At 44.8% G+C, this 17,420-nt stretch overlaps 1 protein-coding gene across 1 annotated transcript; it reads left to right on the forward strand.

Annotated features, from left to right (window-relative positions):
• Positions 1–45: 45 nt before the first annotated feature.
• Positions 46–16,818, forward strand: LOC122393914. Its single transcript, XM_043390373.1, has 3 exons — positions 46–353; positions 15,507–15,653; positions 16,626–16,818. The coding sequence occupies exons 1-3, from the start codon at positions 114–116 to the stop codon at positions 16,677–16,679; spliced, it is 441 nt and encodes a 146-aa protein (XP_043246308.1). The 5' UTR covers positions 46–113; the 3' UTR covers positions 16,680–16,818.
• The last annotated feature ends 602 nt before the right edge of the window (positions 16,819–17,420 follow it).

The raw sequence follows: 17,420 nt of genomic DNA on the forward strand, positions 1-17,420 counted from the left end.
GCCAAAATGCATAATTCCAATGAAAATAAGAATTTTCAGGGTGCATTCCTAACAAGTTATGTTTGTCTTTCTTCAAGATACAAGATTCTTGTTTTTTATCGTGTTTGAAAACCATGAAGTCAATAAAATGCAACATAAATTTTAAAATAAAATGCTGCGATCATATTAGTCTGCACAACCTCTACCGTTTTCACAATCAGCTGTTCACTCAATCCTCTACATCGTGGCGCGCTTTGGGCTCCGCTCAGTTGCTCTTTATCAATAAATCTTCAGGTTATTTGTTGGTTGCTTTCTCAAATTTACTCAAAACAATGCAGGGACTCTCAGCCGCCAGTCTGAAGAGGCATCCAGCGGTAAGCTCGAGGTTAACGTTATAATTTCCATTGTTATCATGCGCCATGATTGCCCTAAGTAATCAATTGCTTTGTTTGCTTTAATATTTATCAAAAAGAGCTTTTTTCCAGCTAACAGTAAATAACTACTTCATTTTTCAAAGTATTCTAAAAAATGAAGTAAGTAGTGCACAGAGATTGTAAGGTAAGAGTGACAGTAATGCTTGTAACCTACCGTAAAACGGGGTGTTAAGGGACAGTTTTGAGGTGTTTTGTTATTTAACTCAAGAAGGGTTGGAGATAGAAGCATCAAATTGTCAGCATTTTATGTGGAATTTGGTGCTTTACATGCCTGCCACATTAAAGTTTTTAAGATTTATACCTGCATATTATTTTTTATTATTTTTCATCACCGTCCCTTAGCACCTCAATGTGGGGTGTTAAGGGACACCTATATTATTCCAAGAAATGGTCATCAAATGCCCACAATTGGGGTGTGGAAGGGCACACAATTTATTTATTGAAATGTTTTGCATATTCTGTCACAAAACAAGTCATTAGTCAGGTTCATTCACCACTAATGACCTTTTTAGCCAATTACGTGTAATGCAGTTTACGCTTGTGGAAAATGTGCTACCGTAAAATGGGGTGTTAAGGGACAGTTTTGAGGTGTTTTGTTATATAACTGAAGAAGGGTTGGAGATAGAAGCATCAAATTGTCAGCATTTTATGTGGAATTTGGTGCTTTACATGCCTGCCACATTAAAGTTTTTAAGATTTTTACCTGCATATCATTTGTTATTATTTTTCATCACTGTCCCTTAGCACCCCAATGTGGGGTGTTAAGGGACACCTATATTATTCCAAGAAATGGTCATCAAATGCCCACAATTGGGGTGTGGAAGGGCACATAATTTATTTATTGAAATGTTATGCATATTTTGTCACAAAACAAGTCAGGTTCATTCACCACTAATGACCTTTTTAGCCAATTACGTGTAATGCAGTTTACGCTTCTGGAAAATGTGCTAATTATAAGGTATGCAGAACCAAAAAGTACCCTTCTGTCATCAATAAAAACCCATGTTGAAGCTAGTCATTTGTCATTATGTTGCTCTCTTTATTTTAGCCTTTTTATGATGACATCACATTTACCTACATCAGTCTCCATTGACCCATCATTGTAAAAGAGAGTGTTGAGATGTTTTGTTATATAACTTAAGATGTGTTAGAGATAAAAGCATGAACTTGCCAGCATTTTATGTGGAATTTGGTGTTTTCCATGCCTACTGAAAGAAGACTTAATGAAATTATATTTATATATTATTTTTTATTTTTTCTTCCCTGTCCCACATCCACCTCAAAATATGCATGTATCCGGAAAAGAGGAAGAGGATGATGAATGAATGGGTGAATTTGCACAAGGTTTTTAGGAAACATGTGCAATACATGTGACAATACACCTATGCATTCATTTTCCCTGTACAGTGTACACCCGCTAGTTTATGTGGTACACACAGAGTTTTGGAGATGTTTCAATTTTGTGAAAATGTAGAATGATTTTCAAATCCATTTTTGAACCAAATCACTTGCATGAAAAACCATACCATTCTGTCCTATGGTCAAGAACAAAACAGTGTCAACTACCACACTGAAGTTTTTATTGAACCTTCTCAAATTAGGAAGTTAATATTACTCAAAGTTTTTCCCATGCAACTGTCCCTTAGCACCCCACTGTCCCTTAACACCCCATTTTACGGTAATTATAAGGTAAACAGAACCAAAAAGTAATCTTCTGTCATCAATAAAAACCCATGTTGAAGCTGGTCACTTGACATTATGTTGCCCTCTTTGTTTTAGTCTTTTTATGATGACATCACATTTACCTACATCAGTCTCCATTGACCCATCATTGTAAAAGAGTGTTTAGATGTTTTGTTACATAACTTAAGATGTGTTAGAGATAAAAGCATGAACTTGCCAGCATTTTATGTGGAATTTGGTGTTTTCCATGCCTACTGAAAGAAAACTTAATGAAATTATATTTAGATATTATTTTTTATTTTTTCTTCCCTATGCCTTAGCACCCCACATCCACCTCAAAATATGCATGTATCCGGAAAAGAGGAAGAGGATGATGAATGAATGAGTGGATTTGCACAAGTTTTTCAGGAAACATGTGCAATACATGTGACAATACACCTATGCATTCATTTTCCCTGTACACCCACTAGTTTATGTGGTACGTACACACAGAGTTTTGGAGATGTTTCAATTTTGTGAAAATGTAGTACGATTTTCAAATCCATTTTTGAACCAAATCACTTGCATGAAAAACCATACCATTTTGTCCTATGGTCAAGAGCAAAACAGTGTCAACTACCACACTGAAGTTTTTATTGAACCTTTTCAAATTAGGAAGTTAATATGACTCAAAGTTTTCCCATGCAACTGTCCCTTAACACCCCACTGTCCCTTAACACTCCATTTTACGGTACCTGCTTTGTTCATCTCATATCTAGGTGTTTATTTTTGCAATGGTGCTGGGTACAGGAGGGTTTATTCTTTAAATAGCAAAAATATCATTTTTAACTTCTATGGTGTTCCTCCTCTTCACAGCTATACTAGATGGGTGGAAAAGATGGTAAATTTGGGGACCTAAAGTAATTAAATACGAGGAGGATAAGGGGAATCCGTTAAAAGGATGTACGGTCAGTGGCAAATATTATTTTCCTATGGTGGTTGCTTAACAAGCTGCTCATTGAGAAAGGTTTAGGCACCACCAACTGGTCATGGGCTACATGAAATGTCTATGTTTTTTTACATGCCAGTCCATATATTTATGCTCCAAAGGTGTCTTAATCAGTTCAGAAAGATGGTGGAATCTGCATTCTGCAAACAGGGCACCTTGGGCGATTTGATCAAGGATCTTGAAATTGTCACGTGACAATTGACCTGTTAGAGGCATTGGATGGGAGAGTACTTCTCAGTAACCAAGTGACTAACATGCCCTCTGGCACCCTGTTTTCAGATTCCACCCAGAAAGACAATTTCTAACATGTCAATACTGCTTTAAGTTAAATATTATCTAATGCTCACTTGATTAGGTGTTGGTTAATGTTATACATCTTGGTACTTACTTAATCTTCTAGTCAGGAAGTTACCTACTCCTTGGTTTAACCCTCGCCCGTAAACGGTGTTTTGCCACCTTCACCCATGCAGGGGGGGTGCGACCCCCCCCCCTGGCGTTTGAAAACGGAGCGTCGTAGAGCTTAGCGGAAAAGACCAACGGATTGCTCTCAACGAGATCTCGCGATTGGTGGTATATTTTTTGGTCCTAGGTCAACATTTGACCTACTTATGACCGGTCAAAGGTCAAATTTTCGGGAAAATATATTTTTCCATATTTCCGCGCCGATTGCGGCAAAACGGTAAGAGATATCGACTTGAAACCTTCACTATCGTGATCCTTGGTCAATTCTCTATCGTTTGGTGTGTATTTCGATGTCATAACTCTAAAAATGATGCGTTGGGAGCATCGGAAGTCTGCAAGGTCATTTGTGCATTGGGTCACGTCAGGCGTGTGACGTCACTGACCTGACCCTGACCCAAAATGGACTACAAGAAACAACCGACGATGCCTGAAATGGATAGCAAATTGGAATTCAGGGCATCAAAATACCTCGAAAAGGCATACAAGTGCAAGAAGTCATTACAGGTCAACCGAGGTCACTGACCTGACCTTGACCTTTAGTAACCTTGAAAAGGTCAACGGACATTGTGCCAATGTCAAATCAGCCAGTTATGATTCTAAAACAATCCATCAGTGTGTCAGGTCAGTCGACGTGTATACCAATGTGAAGCAATCTCCAATTTAGCGTAAATCTGGCCGGAGGTTGTTCCCTTTATGACGTCATAACTCCGTGACCTGACATGACCTTGACAAAAAAAAAATACCAAAAGTTGCGCAAAGGATGCCCCATAGGGTACTGAAAATTTGAGCATTTTACGTCGGCAGCTTGCAGCCAAGCTAAACAATGGTCAATTTATCTAATCAGTGAATTAAGCAACTCTGATCTTTTCGGAAAGGCATTCTAAGAATGTGCGTTAAAATGTTCCACGGTACTGTAAAGAGACACTCAATATGGGCACTTTGTTGCTAAGAAACCACACCTTTTTCAATCCGAATCGGCAACCGTTCATTGGAATACGGCAACGGGCACCTAATTTCGTCAGTCGCTCTAGAACCTTAACACCGGTTCGTCCCTAACATCACCCGCTTCCGGCACACAAGCTGACCTCATTCGAGGTCACCATCCTTGCGTCACTCTGTGACAATGTGGAAGCACTGGCGAATCCAAAGGGCGACGGGGGTCATTCGGGGCCACGCTCCTGGCGAATCCAAAGGTTGACGGGGGTGATTCGGGGCCTCGCTCCTCTCAACGCATCTAAAGTTGACAATGTTTTAGCCGTATTTCTTGCATGAAAAACAAAAATATTGATTTTTTCATTTGTGTCGATCTGTCGACACATTGTGAGTGGCGCTGACCGCCAGCGCGGATGGCTCAGGTCTGCCGTGATGGGAATGGGCGTGTCACCGGAGAGCGGCAACAATGTTTGCAGGACGGCGGTTTGGTCAGTCATGGTCAACTGTATTTCCGGACTAAATAAAACTGCCCTCTGGAAAGGTGGAAACCCTACGGGCTGACCCATCGATCGCTTTGGCTGCTTATCCGTAGCGGGACAGTTTTATACCGGCGTCTTGTCAGCCGCCGCAGCGCACCGGTCACTGGTAGACTCACCCAAATGCTTCCTCCGCATGATCTTCTCATCTCACGACTCTGACATGGCTTGCTAGCCTACTCACCCTCCATTCACAGAAAAAAAACGCTTAGACCTTAAAACCGCGGCCTTGGTGTATTTTTTGTTCCATTAACCAAGGGAAGTCTAACAAAAGGATGAAATGCCATAAATTCAAGTGGTAAGCATTGGAAACACGTCAATATACAAAATGATGTATGAAATTTGCTTGATTTTGCTTGTTATAACGGCAACGAAACTGAATGACCATTGCCATTGTAAAATGAAATTTGCCTTTTTCCAATGCCCGATGTCACAGTCCTATGCCGTGTGCCGAACTCCATTGGCCAGTGTCGAAACCACGCTCATTGTCGAAATTAAATGCCCCATGTCACGCCTCTGCACTATGCCGAGTTTGGAGCGTGGTTTGTCGAAAGCGCACTCCGGCTGACGTTCCTAATGCAGATCTGCCGAAACTAACTGACCGGATGCCGATTCGGATTGAAAAAAGGTGTATACAAAATGATGTATGAAATTTGCTTGATTTTGCTTGTTATAACGGCAACGAAACTGAATGACCATTGCCATTGTAAAATGAAATTTGCCTTTTTCCAATGCCCGATGTCACAGTCCTATGCCGTGTGCCGAACTCCATTGGCCAGTGTCGAAACCACGCTCATTGTCGAAATTAAATGCCCCATGTCACGCCTCTGCACTATGCCGAGTTTGGAGCGTGGTTTGTCGAAAGCGCACTCCGGCTGACGTTCCTAATGCAGATCTGCCGAAACTAACTGACCGGATGCCGATTCGGATTGAAAAAAGGTGTAGTACGGGGACCCGCAGTTGCCACTGTACACGAACCCCAACTTTAGCCGTCTGTCCTGTCCAGTAACAACCGATAACATTGATATCGACTGCCGGTACCTGTACCGGCAGTCGATGAGGTTTTCTGTGCGTGCCCTCTGACAGCTTACCGTTGTTCCCTGTGAGGGTGCTGGGACAATTTACTCAGGGTCGCTGTACAGTAGCAACTGCGGGTCCCCGTACCACAAATGATAAATGCACCAAGTGGCCCAACAACTCATCAATGACTATTTTGATGATAATCAATGAACCTAACCCAACCTAACTAAACGCCTACCTAGCACGCCCTGCAGCTTACAAAGGCATCTTAACCCTCGCCGGACCGATTGATTTTCTACATACGCGCCGGCCGAGGGGGGGGGGCGGGTACGACACCCTCCCCTCGCCGTTTTGCCCCTGGTGGAGCTAGCGCGTCGCGGAAAAAACGAGCGTGTGCGCCGTTACGAGACGCAGAGATTAGTACCCGATTTTAAGGTCCTAGGTCAACTGGTGACCTCTGAGGTCAGGTCAAGTGCCCCAAGGTACGGTTCAGTTTTTGGTGAGTAACTTCGCAAAAAACGGCCGCAGAGCCGCGATTTTGGCAGCATCGTGTTCGCCTCGCTCAGGCGCGTCGAATGATATACTTTTTGTTCGGGTCAGGTCAACTTAGGGTGTTGACCTTAGGTCAAGGTTAGGTCAGTACCCCCAGGTCAAGAAGTTGGTCGAAAGAGGTCATGTCGCATATCATTCGATTCGGCAGGTCTTCCTGAGTCCATTGGTGGCTTTCTTGATTCGCTAGCTCAATTTGATCAAGAGTTATTTACGAAAAACTAATATGACCTTGATGACGTCATAAAGGACGTCACGCAAGGTCAACATTGCAAAAGTGACGCATCTAACCTTGCAAGGAGTGCAACAAATCACGATTCTGTGTGCTTGAGATAGTTGGAGATCGTTCCCGGCGCCAGAATAGCAGTTTTCATTTTTCCCCATTGACTTATAATGGTGAGGTCACGAAAATGACCTAACCTCATATGACCTTTAGGAAAAATCCGAGATATACAAGTTGTGAGACTCATAATGTTATACTAGAGTTTCAAGTTTCATTTCCCTGTGACATCTCCTCTGGCAGTGAGGGCGTTGAGAAGTTGCGACATCTGAAGACCGTGCAGAGGTTCACTTATGACGTCATAGGTCAGTGACCTGACATGACCCAAAAATGCGGTTGGTGTCAAAAGATCCGGCTTGAATCAAAGGTCAGGTATGCCAAGTTTCAGCTCTCTATCGCCAGCGTGTTTGGAGCTATCGCGAAAAAAACCTATGGGGGAGGGGGCGGCACCCGCCTTCCCCCCTCGGCCGGCGAGGGTTAACCTGTAAAGGCCTGGCTACACTATGCGTTTTCTGCGTGCGTTTTTTGCGAGTTTGCGTGATTTGCGGAATATTGTTCTTGAAAGAAACGACATTACGTTTTTGTTATGTTTTTCATAGAACCTTTTAATTAACATAAACTTTTTATTAACTTTTATATAAATATTAAAGAAGTTAAAGTAATATTAAACTTTTTTCTAGAACGATATTACGCAACAGACTTGTAAACGATTCAAAAAAATTCAATCAATTCAATCACGACTCACTTGATGAAATGACCGATTCAATCATAACTCAATCAAACAGTCTGATTTTCCAAGCGATTCAATCACGACTCATGGACCTTGTGATTCAACTCAATCACGACTCATCCCGTTATCAGTGATTCAGGGAATGACTCAACTCATGATTTAACTCAACGCGATTCAATCAAGATGTTATATAAAATATATACATATGTGATATCAATTTAAGACATTTTCGGAAACTGATACCAAACAGATACCAACCAAATACACTAGGAAAATACCAAAAAACATAAAAAGTACTAAATCTATGCTTGCTCACAAATGTCCTGATGAAACAGGGTATTGAAAATATAAAGATTAACATGGTATCTAAAACATGTGTGTTGAGCACTGAACTCTATAATGAGTGTGAGGTGTTGAGCAATGTGCGCCTGCTTACTGCTACTGTTAACTTTTTTTTATAAATTTAGTCCGAACCTTTTGATGGGAAGGATTCACAAGGACAGAGCCACCGCTAAGCAAAGCTTGTTGCGATGACCCTGCCCTCTACCCTCCGATCGCGCAATTCCAGTTCTATGGCAGAATTTAGAGTCCAAAGTTTAACGTGCGCACAAAGCCGCGCACGGCCGGTCCCCTCGCTGACTTCGCCTGGCTACGGCCTGCCACCAACCGCAACCATACCTGTCAGGAGGCCCATAAATGTCGAGCGCCCGTCGCGCTCCGAACCCGGACTGTCATAACCGGGAACGCGTGCTCTCACCACGCGGAGTCCAACGCTCTAACCAACTGAGCTACGGGACCGGCTTGATTACTATACTGATTTTAGGGCACTGGAAAGAAACTTTACATTCATTTTTTTCATCTTCATGCATTGACATTTATGTATAATTTTGTGTTTACAGTTTGATTAAAAACTTAAAACAAAATTTTTATGTTTTTTTTCAATACTGATAGCTGTGCGCATTTATAATACTGACAAAATACCTAAAAATTTTGCAGTGCATTGTGTGTGACTATGATGCAAATGCCACATATATTTCCACATAATATAGTACTAAATATGGTCATAACTTCAATTTCCAGCACATGGTGATTGAATCATTTTGTTAATTCAATCAACTTGAATCGATGAGTTGCCGATTCAATCACTTTCAGTTGCCATGTGTGACCGATTCAATCAGGATTCATATTGTGACAAGAGGTGATTCAACCGACTCAATCACAGTGAGTCGGCATTTTCAAGCGATTCATGAGAATCGATTCAATCAGAGTTGAATCGCTTACAAGTCTGTTACGCAAAACACGCAAACTCGCAAAACAACGCACGCAGAAAACGCATAGTGTAGCCAGGCCTTAAGTCAATATACCCTGGGTTAACCCTCGCCCGTATAGGGGGGGGGAGGGTCGAAAGGACCCCCCCCCCTCGGTTTTTCGCGAATAACTCGCGTAATAAGCGGCCGATCGCGACGAAACTTTCAGTACCCTCGCGTTAATCAATTTTACACCTACCCTGAAATTTTCATGACCCTGACCTAATGACCTTTGACCTGTGACCTACTTTTCGAGACCATGTTTGGCCGGAATCGCGATTCGGCGTATGTCGGCTCGCATTAGCCGCGCGTTTGCATTCTTTTCGTGGTTTTAAGCGTTCAAACATGGAATATGATGTTGCTCCCATGCATTAGGGTGGGTGTCAAGGTCGCCTGAAGGTCAGGTCAGGTCATTGACCTTTGATGACCTCGGTTCACTTTTTCGAGTTTTACATGTTCCTAGGCCAGTTTTTGGAGCTGAATTCGAATTTAGCAACCATATGAACATTTACGAAGTAGTTTTGGCCCCTTCGTAACATGTTACGAAGCTGTCAGAGGCGGTTGCCACCTACTACGAATACCCTTACCTACTGGTTGACCTGACCTGACCTGACCCGACCTGGCCTAAATGCATGAAGACATCATCTGTGATCAAAACTAACATGATATACGTGATTAGCACCCCGAAAAACCCCATAGCAGCCACGCTTTACGACTTTCTTAACTGGTCCCGATTTTCCCGACTTTTGGGTCATTGACCTGACCTGGAAGGTCAACCGATGACCTAGGACCTTAAAATTGGGTATCATCGGCCTCCTCTCTTCACGGGCAACACGCTCGTTTTTCCGCGAAGCTCTAGCTCGATCAGGGGCGAAATGGCAAGGGGGGGGGTCCAACGGACCCCCCTTATACGTTCGCGGCCGGAAAAACACCAATAGGGGCGAGGGTTAATTGACGATTAAACCTGAAGAGGTACCTATATGGGTACCCTTACATCCCTACTTAAAGGTAGTGTGCCAGCTTTCCTGGACCGTATGGAGTTAATGGCCCAGATAAGGAGAACCGGATTTTTATAACTTATCCATACTTTCAAAACTCATGGAAACGTCTTAAATTCTTCAAATTTTGAGTACCCCAGTGCGAAATTCGCCCCGACGGGTTGTCGGTCGTACCCCAACCACATTTCACACCACTATGAACAATAAATGCACACACTGAAATCGCTATTACCGATATGCTCATCCAATCAAGTTTCGATAAACCCGTTCATCATCATCTCTTGCGGTTTCGAACACGCCTGTTAGGTGGTGCGGTAGACCGCGCCCAAAGCCAGGGCCCCGGTAACGTGAGGTAGCCGAGTCGGGGCAGCGTGCGCTGACCCAAGCCGGGGCCGCGCGTCCTCCCGGTGTCATGTGATAGCCCGGGGCTGCCCGCGGGGATGCGGTAGACCGCGCCCAAAGCTGCGGCCCCGGCTTGGGTCAGCGCACGCTGCCCCGACTCGGCTACCTCACGTTACCGGGACCCTGGCTTTGGGCGCGGCTTCTGCTCATACTTTGTGGTGCGCACAGTGATGCAAATGGGGTTCACGAGTGGCCATAAATACGAAAAAGGCAAAATTAAAGTTTCAAAATTCAAGTTCACTTAATCGAATAAATCGTAGTATGGTCAGTCAGGCAAATGTTTGGGGTGTCTGAAAAAGTGTGATTTTAATGTTTTTGTCAAAACCGGCCTCGTATAGGATCGTCAGAAGTCGAGACATTTTCGATGTAGTAAAATGACTGTCAGGTACTTGAAATTCAAGTGCCGCTAGCGTGCGTTCATGTCATACAAACTGCAAAAATTATACATGAAAATGATCCCCGAAACCTGCTGCTTCAAATGCCACGTCATAAAAAGCCGTATCTATTTTGGTTTGGCGGTGAGCTAACTATTTGTAATTATGTTGCAACCGCAGCTTTTTACCAAAAATATTTGCTTTCAATTCACCTACAGCACTTCACACAGTGTGTGCCCGTTAGTGCACCATATCATAGCATTCTCTAATCATTTCTGAGTCGCATCGTGAAAGAATTAAGGCGCTAGCACAGGGCTGACCGGCGCTACAGAAGTTTTCGTCCGGCACGGTCGGGTGCCGCGGCGCAGCGGGCGGCCCGGGCGGCCGCGCCGCCGCGCCGCCCGGACGCCGCGCGGCGGCACCCACCCACCCGCTGCGCGCCCACTGCACACAGCCGCTATTTGAGTTCGGAAGTGGCCAAAATGCAATAACTCGTTAACCAGTTGACATTTTGCCAAGGAATTTTTATTGTATGTGAAGTCAACCGTAAGGTCACATATGGGAACGTATGAGCATCCATGCTGATACATCATTGCCGTAAAAAAATATTTTTGCTTGTAATCCGCGGATGACGGGTATATCCCATAACGTGGGTGACTCGGGAGGGGATTCTGCATAGCTTCCCTGCTGTCTTCGAAACTACTCGTTCAATACTAAAAGCTCAAACGGCTTCTGATAGGAATTGCTGACAAACGAAACCTAACTTTGTCACAAAAGGTCATGGAAAGGTCATGGGCCACAAAAGGTCATGGAAAAGGTCATTGAAGGAAATGCATGCATTTTTAAGGTCATGCGACTCATCTTTAATGGTCCATTTCGGCAAAAGCATCTAAAAATGATGTCATCTGGGTCGTCCGATTCGAAACTATTTCCATTCGACAAATGAAGGTCAGGTCACGGCGAGGTCAAAAAGGTCAAATTTTGAAGTTGAACATTCTCAACAACAAAAAAATGTGCATCGGATGCAATTTGAGCTCTGGAACACGATGATGCTATTCGTTTTGGTTTTCGATTGTTTGTTTATTGTTTGTTTACTGTGTCAAAAACGTACTGAAATTGCCTTTGCAATATCGAAAATTGTGATTAACCGACTATGGTGAAATGCGAAAGCCGATAACATTGCCATCTGTGAAGATTTCTGACTGAAACTTTCCAAAAGCAATGCAAATGTTACATACAAAAGCCAATAAGGTTCATTCTGGTCGATGGCTGCTCCCCAAAACTATGAATGCTATCAAACATATCGGACATTCTTACGATGTTCCTTTGGCTGGATGTCTTTTTGCTTTATTGAATTTGATCAGACTACATTCAGTTAAGACGACGTACATTTATTGGTCACCAAAAAGTGTACCTACCCACAAGTCAATCGACAATCGACAACCAACAAATGCAATCGACACGAGCGTCGAGCACCCCTCAGCACAAGCAACTGCCGGGGGAGATTAGACGGACCGCGCTCCTCTCTCGCAGCTGATTGGTCAGCTGCCGAACCGCACGGACGTCAGCTGCGCGGCCGCCGCCCGGCCGACCTGACCAGGGTCGGCCGGGCGGCGACCTAGCGTCACTAGAACTGCAATAACTTTTGCCGGCAGTGTGATGCCGACCTAATTTTTTCAGCAAATGAATCACAATTGTACGGTATATGTTATGGACGTTGTCTCGATGTGAAGCACGCTGTGCGTTTTTTGGTAGGCCTATGTAAATATTGAAATCCTCAAGCCCTTCTGCTTTGTGCAAGTGTGCAACAATTAGCTTACAATAACTGAGTGGGAAGTTTTTTAGATGCAATATTGTTACCAATGGATTCCGCACATTTTCCCCTTCCAGCTGATATCTTACTTACGCATTTTCAAGCAAAGAATATGACAGGAGACTCGTCAACATTTACATGAAAATCGCAGCACAAGGTCGGTCTCACGGAGCAAAACAAAACGGTGTACTTTGGGAGCCCACCAACCTGTGCCAGAATGAGTAATATTTTTTCTGGATGATATTTTATACAGTCTGATCAATTTACGACCAGAAAATGTGAGAAAATTACGCTTTAAAATTTGTCGAAAATTAGGGTATTGGCCACTTCTGAACCCGGATAGCGGCTGTGTGCACTGCGGCGCCCGACCGCCCGGACAAAAACCTCTGTAGCGCCGGTCAGCCCTGTGCTAGCGACTTAATTCTTTCACGATGCGACTCAGAAATGATTAGGGAAGGCTATGGTATGGTGGACTAACGGGCACACACTGTGTTAAAGGTAGTGTGCCACCTTTGAAAGATTTCCCATTTTATTTTTCCTAGGATAAGAAGCTTCTGTTTTTACCTAATATCGCAAAAAAAAAAATCAAAAATGGGCCTGGAATAGTGCCTTTTTCGCCTAAAAGTTTTTCGGTTTTTAGATATGTATAACAACTGTAGTGGGCTCACCTGCAAACAGGCGTCGGGCAACAATCGCGAATGCGGCGCACTTGTGACAATAAGCAAAGGTCATTATAGTGTTACGACCATACGACGTACGGGAATGAGTTATCAGCTGTCTAATCGTAGACAACACAATGTCGAGCCAAACTGTAAGCCCGTATTGGTATTGTTTCTTTTATTTGGCTGTCGAACATTATTTATGGTTTGAAATATGATTTTATGTAAAATAATTGATATGAAAAAGCCGTCTTATAAGTTATGACCCCATTTCACCACACGCAAGTGGCAGAAATGACAATGATCAGCTGACGCATTTTTCTTGGCCGAAGTCAGAGCGCGCGGCCCGACGCACCACGCGTATTTGGAAATTCCGACCTCGACGAGCATCAGAAGCCACCTAACAGGCGTGTTCGAAACCGCAGGAGATGATGATGAACGGGTTTATCGAAACTTGATTGGATGAGCATATCGGTAATAGCGATTTCAGTGTGTGCATTTATTGTTCATAGTGGTGTGAAATGTGGTTGGGGTACGACCGACAACCCGTCGGGGCGAATTTCGCACTGGGGTACTCAAAATTTGAAGAATTTAAGACGTTTCCATGAGTTTTGAAGGTATGGATAAGTTCTAAAAATCCGGTTCTCCTTATCTGGGCCATTAACTCCATACGGTCCAAGAAAGCTGGCACACTACCTTTAAGTGCTGTAGGTGAAACGAGAGCATTTTTTTCTTAGTAAAAAACTGCGATTGCAACATAATGATAAATAGTCAGATTACCGCCAAATCGAATGAGATACGGCTTTTTGTGACCCGGCATTAGAAGCAGAAGGCTTTGGGGATCATTCCAATGCATAATTTTTCAATTTGTACGAAATGAACGCAAACCAGCGGCGTTTGAACTTGCGAGTGTCTGACCGTCATTTTACGACATAGAAAATGTCACGACTTCTGACGATTATGTACGAGCCCGGTTTTGACAAAAACATGAAAACCATGTGATTTCAGATGTCCCAAACATTTTTCTACTCGGCCATATCGCAATTAACTCGATTTGGTAAACTTGACTTTTGGGTATTTATGGCCACTCGTGAGCCCCATTTGCATCACTGTGGTGCGGTGGTGGTGCGTCGGGCCGCGCGCTCTGACTTCGGCCAAGAAAAATGCGTCAGCTGATCATTGTCATTTCTGCCACTTGCGTGTGGTGAAATGGGGTCATAACTTAAGAGACGGCTTTTTCATATCAATTATTTTACATAAAATCATATTTCAAACCATAAATAATGTTCGACAGCCAAATAAAAGAAACAATACCAATACAGGCTTACAGTTTAAGGCTCGACATTGTGTTGTCTACGATTAGACAGCTGATAACTCATTCCCGTACGTCGTAACTCTATAATGACCTTTGCTTATTGTCACATGTGCGCCGCATTCGCGATTGTTGCCGACGCCTGTTTACAAGTCAGCCCACTACAATTGTTATACATATCGAAAAACCGATAAACTTTTAGGCGAAAAAGGCACTATTCCAGGCCCATTTTTGATTTTTTTTGCGATATTAGGTAAAAACAGAAGCTTCTTATCCTAGGAAAAATAAAATGGGAAATCTTTCAAAGGTGGCACACTACCTTTAATGGAAGATCACCGTTCTGTGTCTTTTGTTATGATAAATAATGCACTACCTAATGAAATTTTACAATGGTATTAGTAGATAAGTAACATGAATTCTGCTGTGGTATGAAGTAGCTAATTGGTATATTGAGCTCCTGTCAAAGTAATCATTTTTTCTGTGATTTATTGATCACTATCAGTGACTTCACTATTCTGCAAAGTAACTTTGAAGCATTTGGTAACTCATGCACTTGGAGTTCCCATGTCATTCACTATATGGACTATGAAGATCCATTCAGATCTTCATAGTCATCACTAAGTTATGTGTTCAATCTTCATAGTCATGGTCATAGTTCAATGTGAATTGAACACAAAAGGGGAGCACTTTGCCCCCACCCCCAATCAGTGGCGGGTTAACATGTTATTGTGGGCGTCGGGCACTGATGACAAATGCTGAGGGCTCCGCTAAATTAGTCGTTGATAAACTAATCATCATTATTTTATCTATTGACCTGGATTCACCTGCGATAATTCATCAATGTGACGACAGACTTTGTGACAGCTTGCGGTGTATATGGCTGTGACCGGTGACCATCCTATTCTCTGCCCATCCGGCTGTGCCGCCCATTTAAAGTAACAACTCTCACATCCTCCGCCCCTTACTGAGTGGCCATACTGTCCTCTGTCCATCAGCCTGCGCGTGCCCCGCTGGTCCCATCTGACCGCCCACTCCGTCCTGCCGCAGTTGATGCCGCTGTTCGCCGCCCTCGGGTTCGGTGTCGGCCTGTCGGCCTTCTACACACTGCGGCTGGCCACCCGCAACCCGGACGTCACGTGGCGGCGCTCCACCAACCCCGAGCCCTGGGAGGAGTTCCGGACCGCCCAGTACAAGGTACAGAGTACTCCCCTTAGTCCCCAACCCCGAGCCCTGGGAGGAGTTCCGGACTGCCCAGTACAAGGTACAGAGTCCTCCACCAACCCCGAGCCCTGGGAGGAGTTCCGGACCGCCCAGTACAAGGTACAGAGTCCTCCCCTTATCCCGAGCCCTGGGAGGAGTTCCGGACCGCCCAGTACAAGGTACAGAGTCCTCCCCTTACCCCGAGCCCTGGGAGGAGTTCCGGACCGCCCAGTACAAGGTACAGAGTACTCCCCAATCCCGAGCCCTGGGAGGAGTTCCGGACCGCCCAGTACAAGGTACAGAGTACTCCCCAACCCCGAGGCCTGGGAGGAGTTCCGAACCGCCCAGTACAAGGTACAGAGTACTCCCCAACCCCGAGCCCTGGGAAGGAGTTCCGGACTGCCCAGTACAAGGTACAGAGTACTCCCCAACCCCGAGCCCTGGGAGGAGTTCCGAACCGCCCAGTACAAGGTACAGAGTACTCCCCTTACCCCGAGCCCTGGGAGGAGTTCCGGACCGCCCAGTACAAGGTACAGAGTACTCCCCAACCCCGAGCCCTGGGAAGGAGTTCCGGACTGCCCAGTACAAGGTACAGAGTACTCCCCAACCCCGAGCCCTGGGAGGAGTTCCGGACCGCCCAGTATAAGGTACAGAGCGTATTCAATGATACCGGAAATCGGAACGTCACCGCTCAGGCTGTAGTGACTTATTGCAATAAGATGATAGATGAACTGATAGTAGTCATGGACTTTCATGTAATTGTTCACAATTCACATGTTCTTCATTTAGAAGAGAACCTTTTAATTGTTCACATGTTCTTCATTTAGAAGAGAAGCCTGCTGATCTTTAAAATGATTTTTTTTTTGCTTTTATTTCGTTTCTAGTACGTTCCATTTCGGCGCTTTATCCAACTTCGTGAATTGTTTTTCGTCGTTGTATTTTTACACATGCTCGTTCTATTCACAGTTCATGAACACGGCGAACCACGACTACAGCAAGAGCCCGGCACCCAAGTTCTGAGCCGGCGACTGTGAACTGCGGACGGGTAGACGTGCTGAATTGAACCTGTGTGAACTGGAAGCGGGGCGGGAGACCGGGCCGGGCGCATAGCGCCGCGTGGATCGGTCGATGAGAGACAATATACGGTGTATGTAACATAGCACGGCTGTTTGAGGTGGAGCCGGGCGAGGGGACGGTGGCTGGGAAACGACCTATGGCTTGTGGACTTCGCCTGGAGTTGCATTAGCGTCAGAACAGCGGGTAGAACGATGGGCTTTCCTAGCTGCCGGTCGGGTGTCTGTAGGGCCTTCATGGAACGGGAGGTGTCAGCAGTGTCGAAGTTGCGCTCCTTTCTACAGCGTGGCTCATGTAGCATCGTTACCAGACCTGTCATATCGTCTCAGCAACTGTGGCTATAAGCATACACTGGCCCCGCCTCCCGTTTGGCAGGACGAACGCCTTGCAGGTGGCGGCAGCGTAGCGTTGGTACCGTATCTCATGCAGGTGGCAATAGCAGGGGGGTGACACGGCTATTCGCGCAATGTATTCATTTATGGGCCGCGCGGGGCCTCGCGATGACGCGGCTGGAGGCAACTGCTCAGCGCGCTAGGATACTTCTGGCGGGGCCGGGCGCTGAACGGTGTGCAATGAATGGGTTATGGTCGGGCAGACAGAGATGAGGCATTTAATTTGAATTGACATCAGCAATCGGGTGGGGAAGGAGAACGTTTCTAATCGAGCTTGGGATGGGGAAAGCCGAAA

This window comes from Amphibalanus amphitrite, unplaced genomic scaffold, assembly GCF_019059575.1.
Source record: "Amphibalanus amphitrite isolate SeventyFive unplaced genomic scaffold, NRLGWU_Aamphi_draft 000562F_arrow, whole genome shotgun sequence".
In the NCBI taxonomy this organism is placed as follows: domain Eukaryota; kingdom Metazoa; phylum Arthropoda; class Thecostraca; order Balanomorpha; family Balanidae; genus Amphibalanus; species Amphibalanus amphitrite.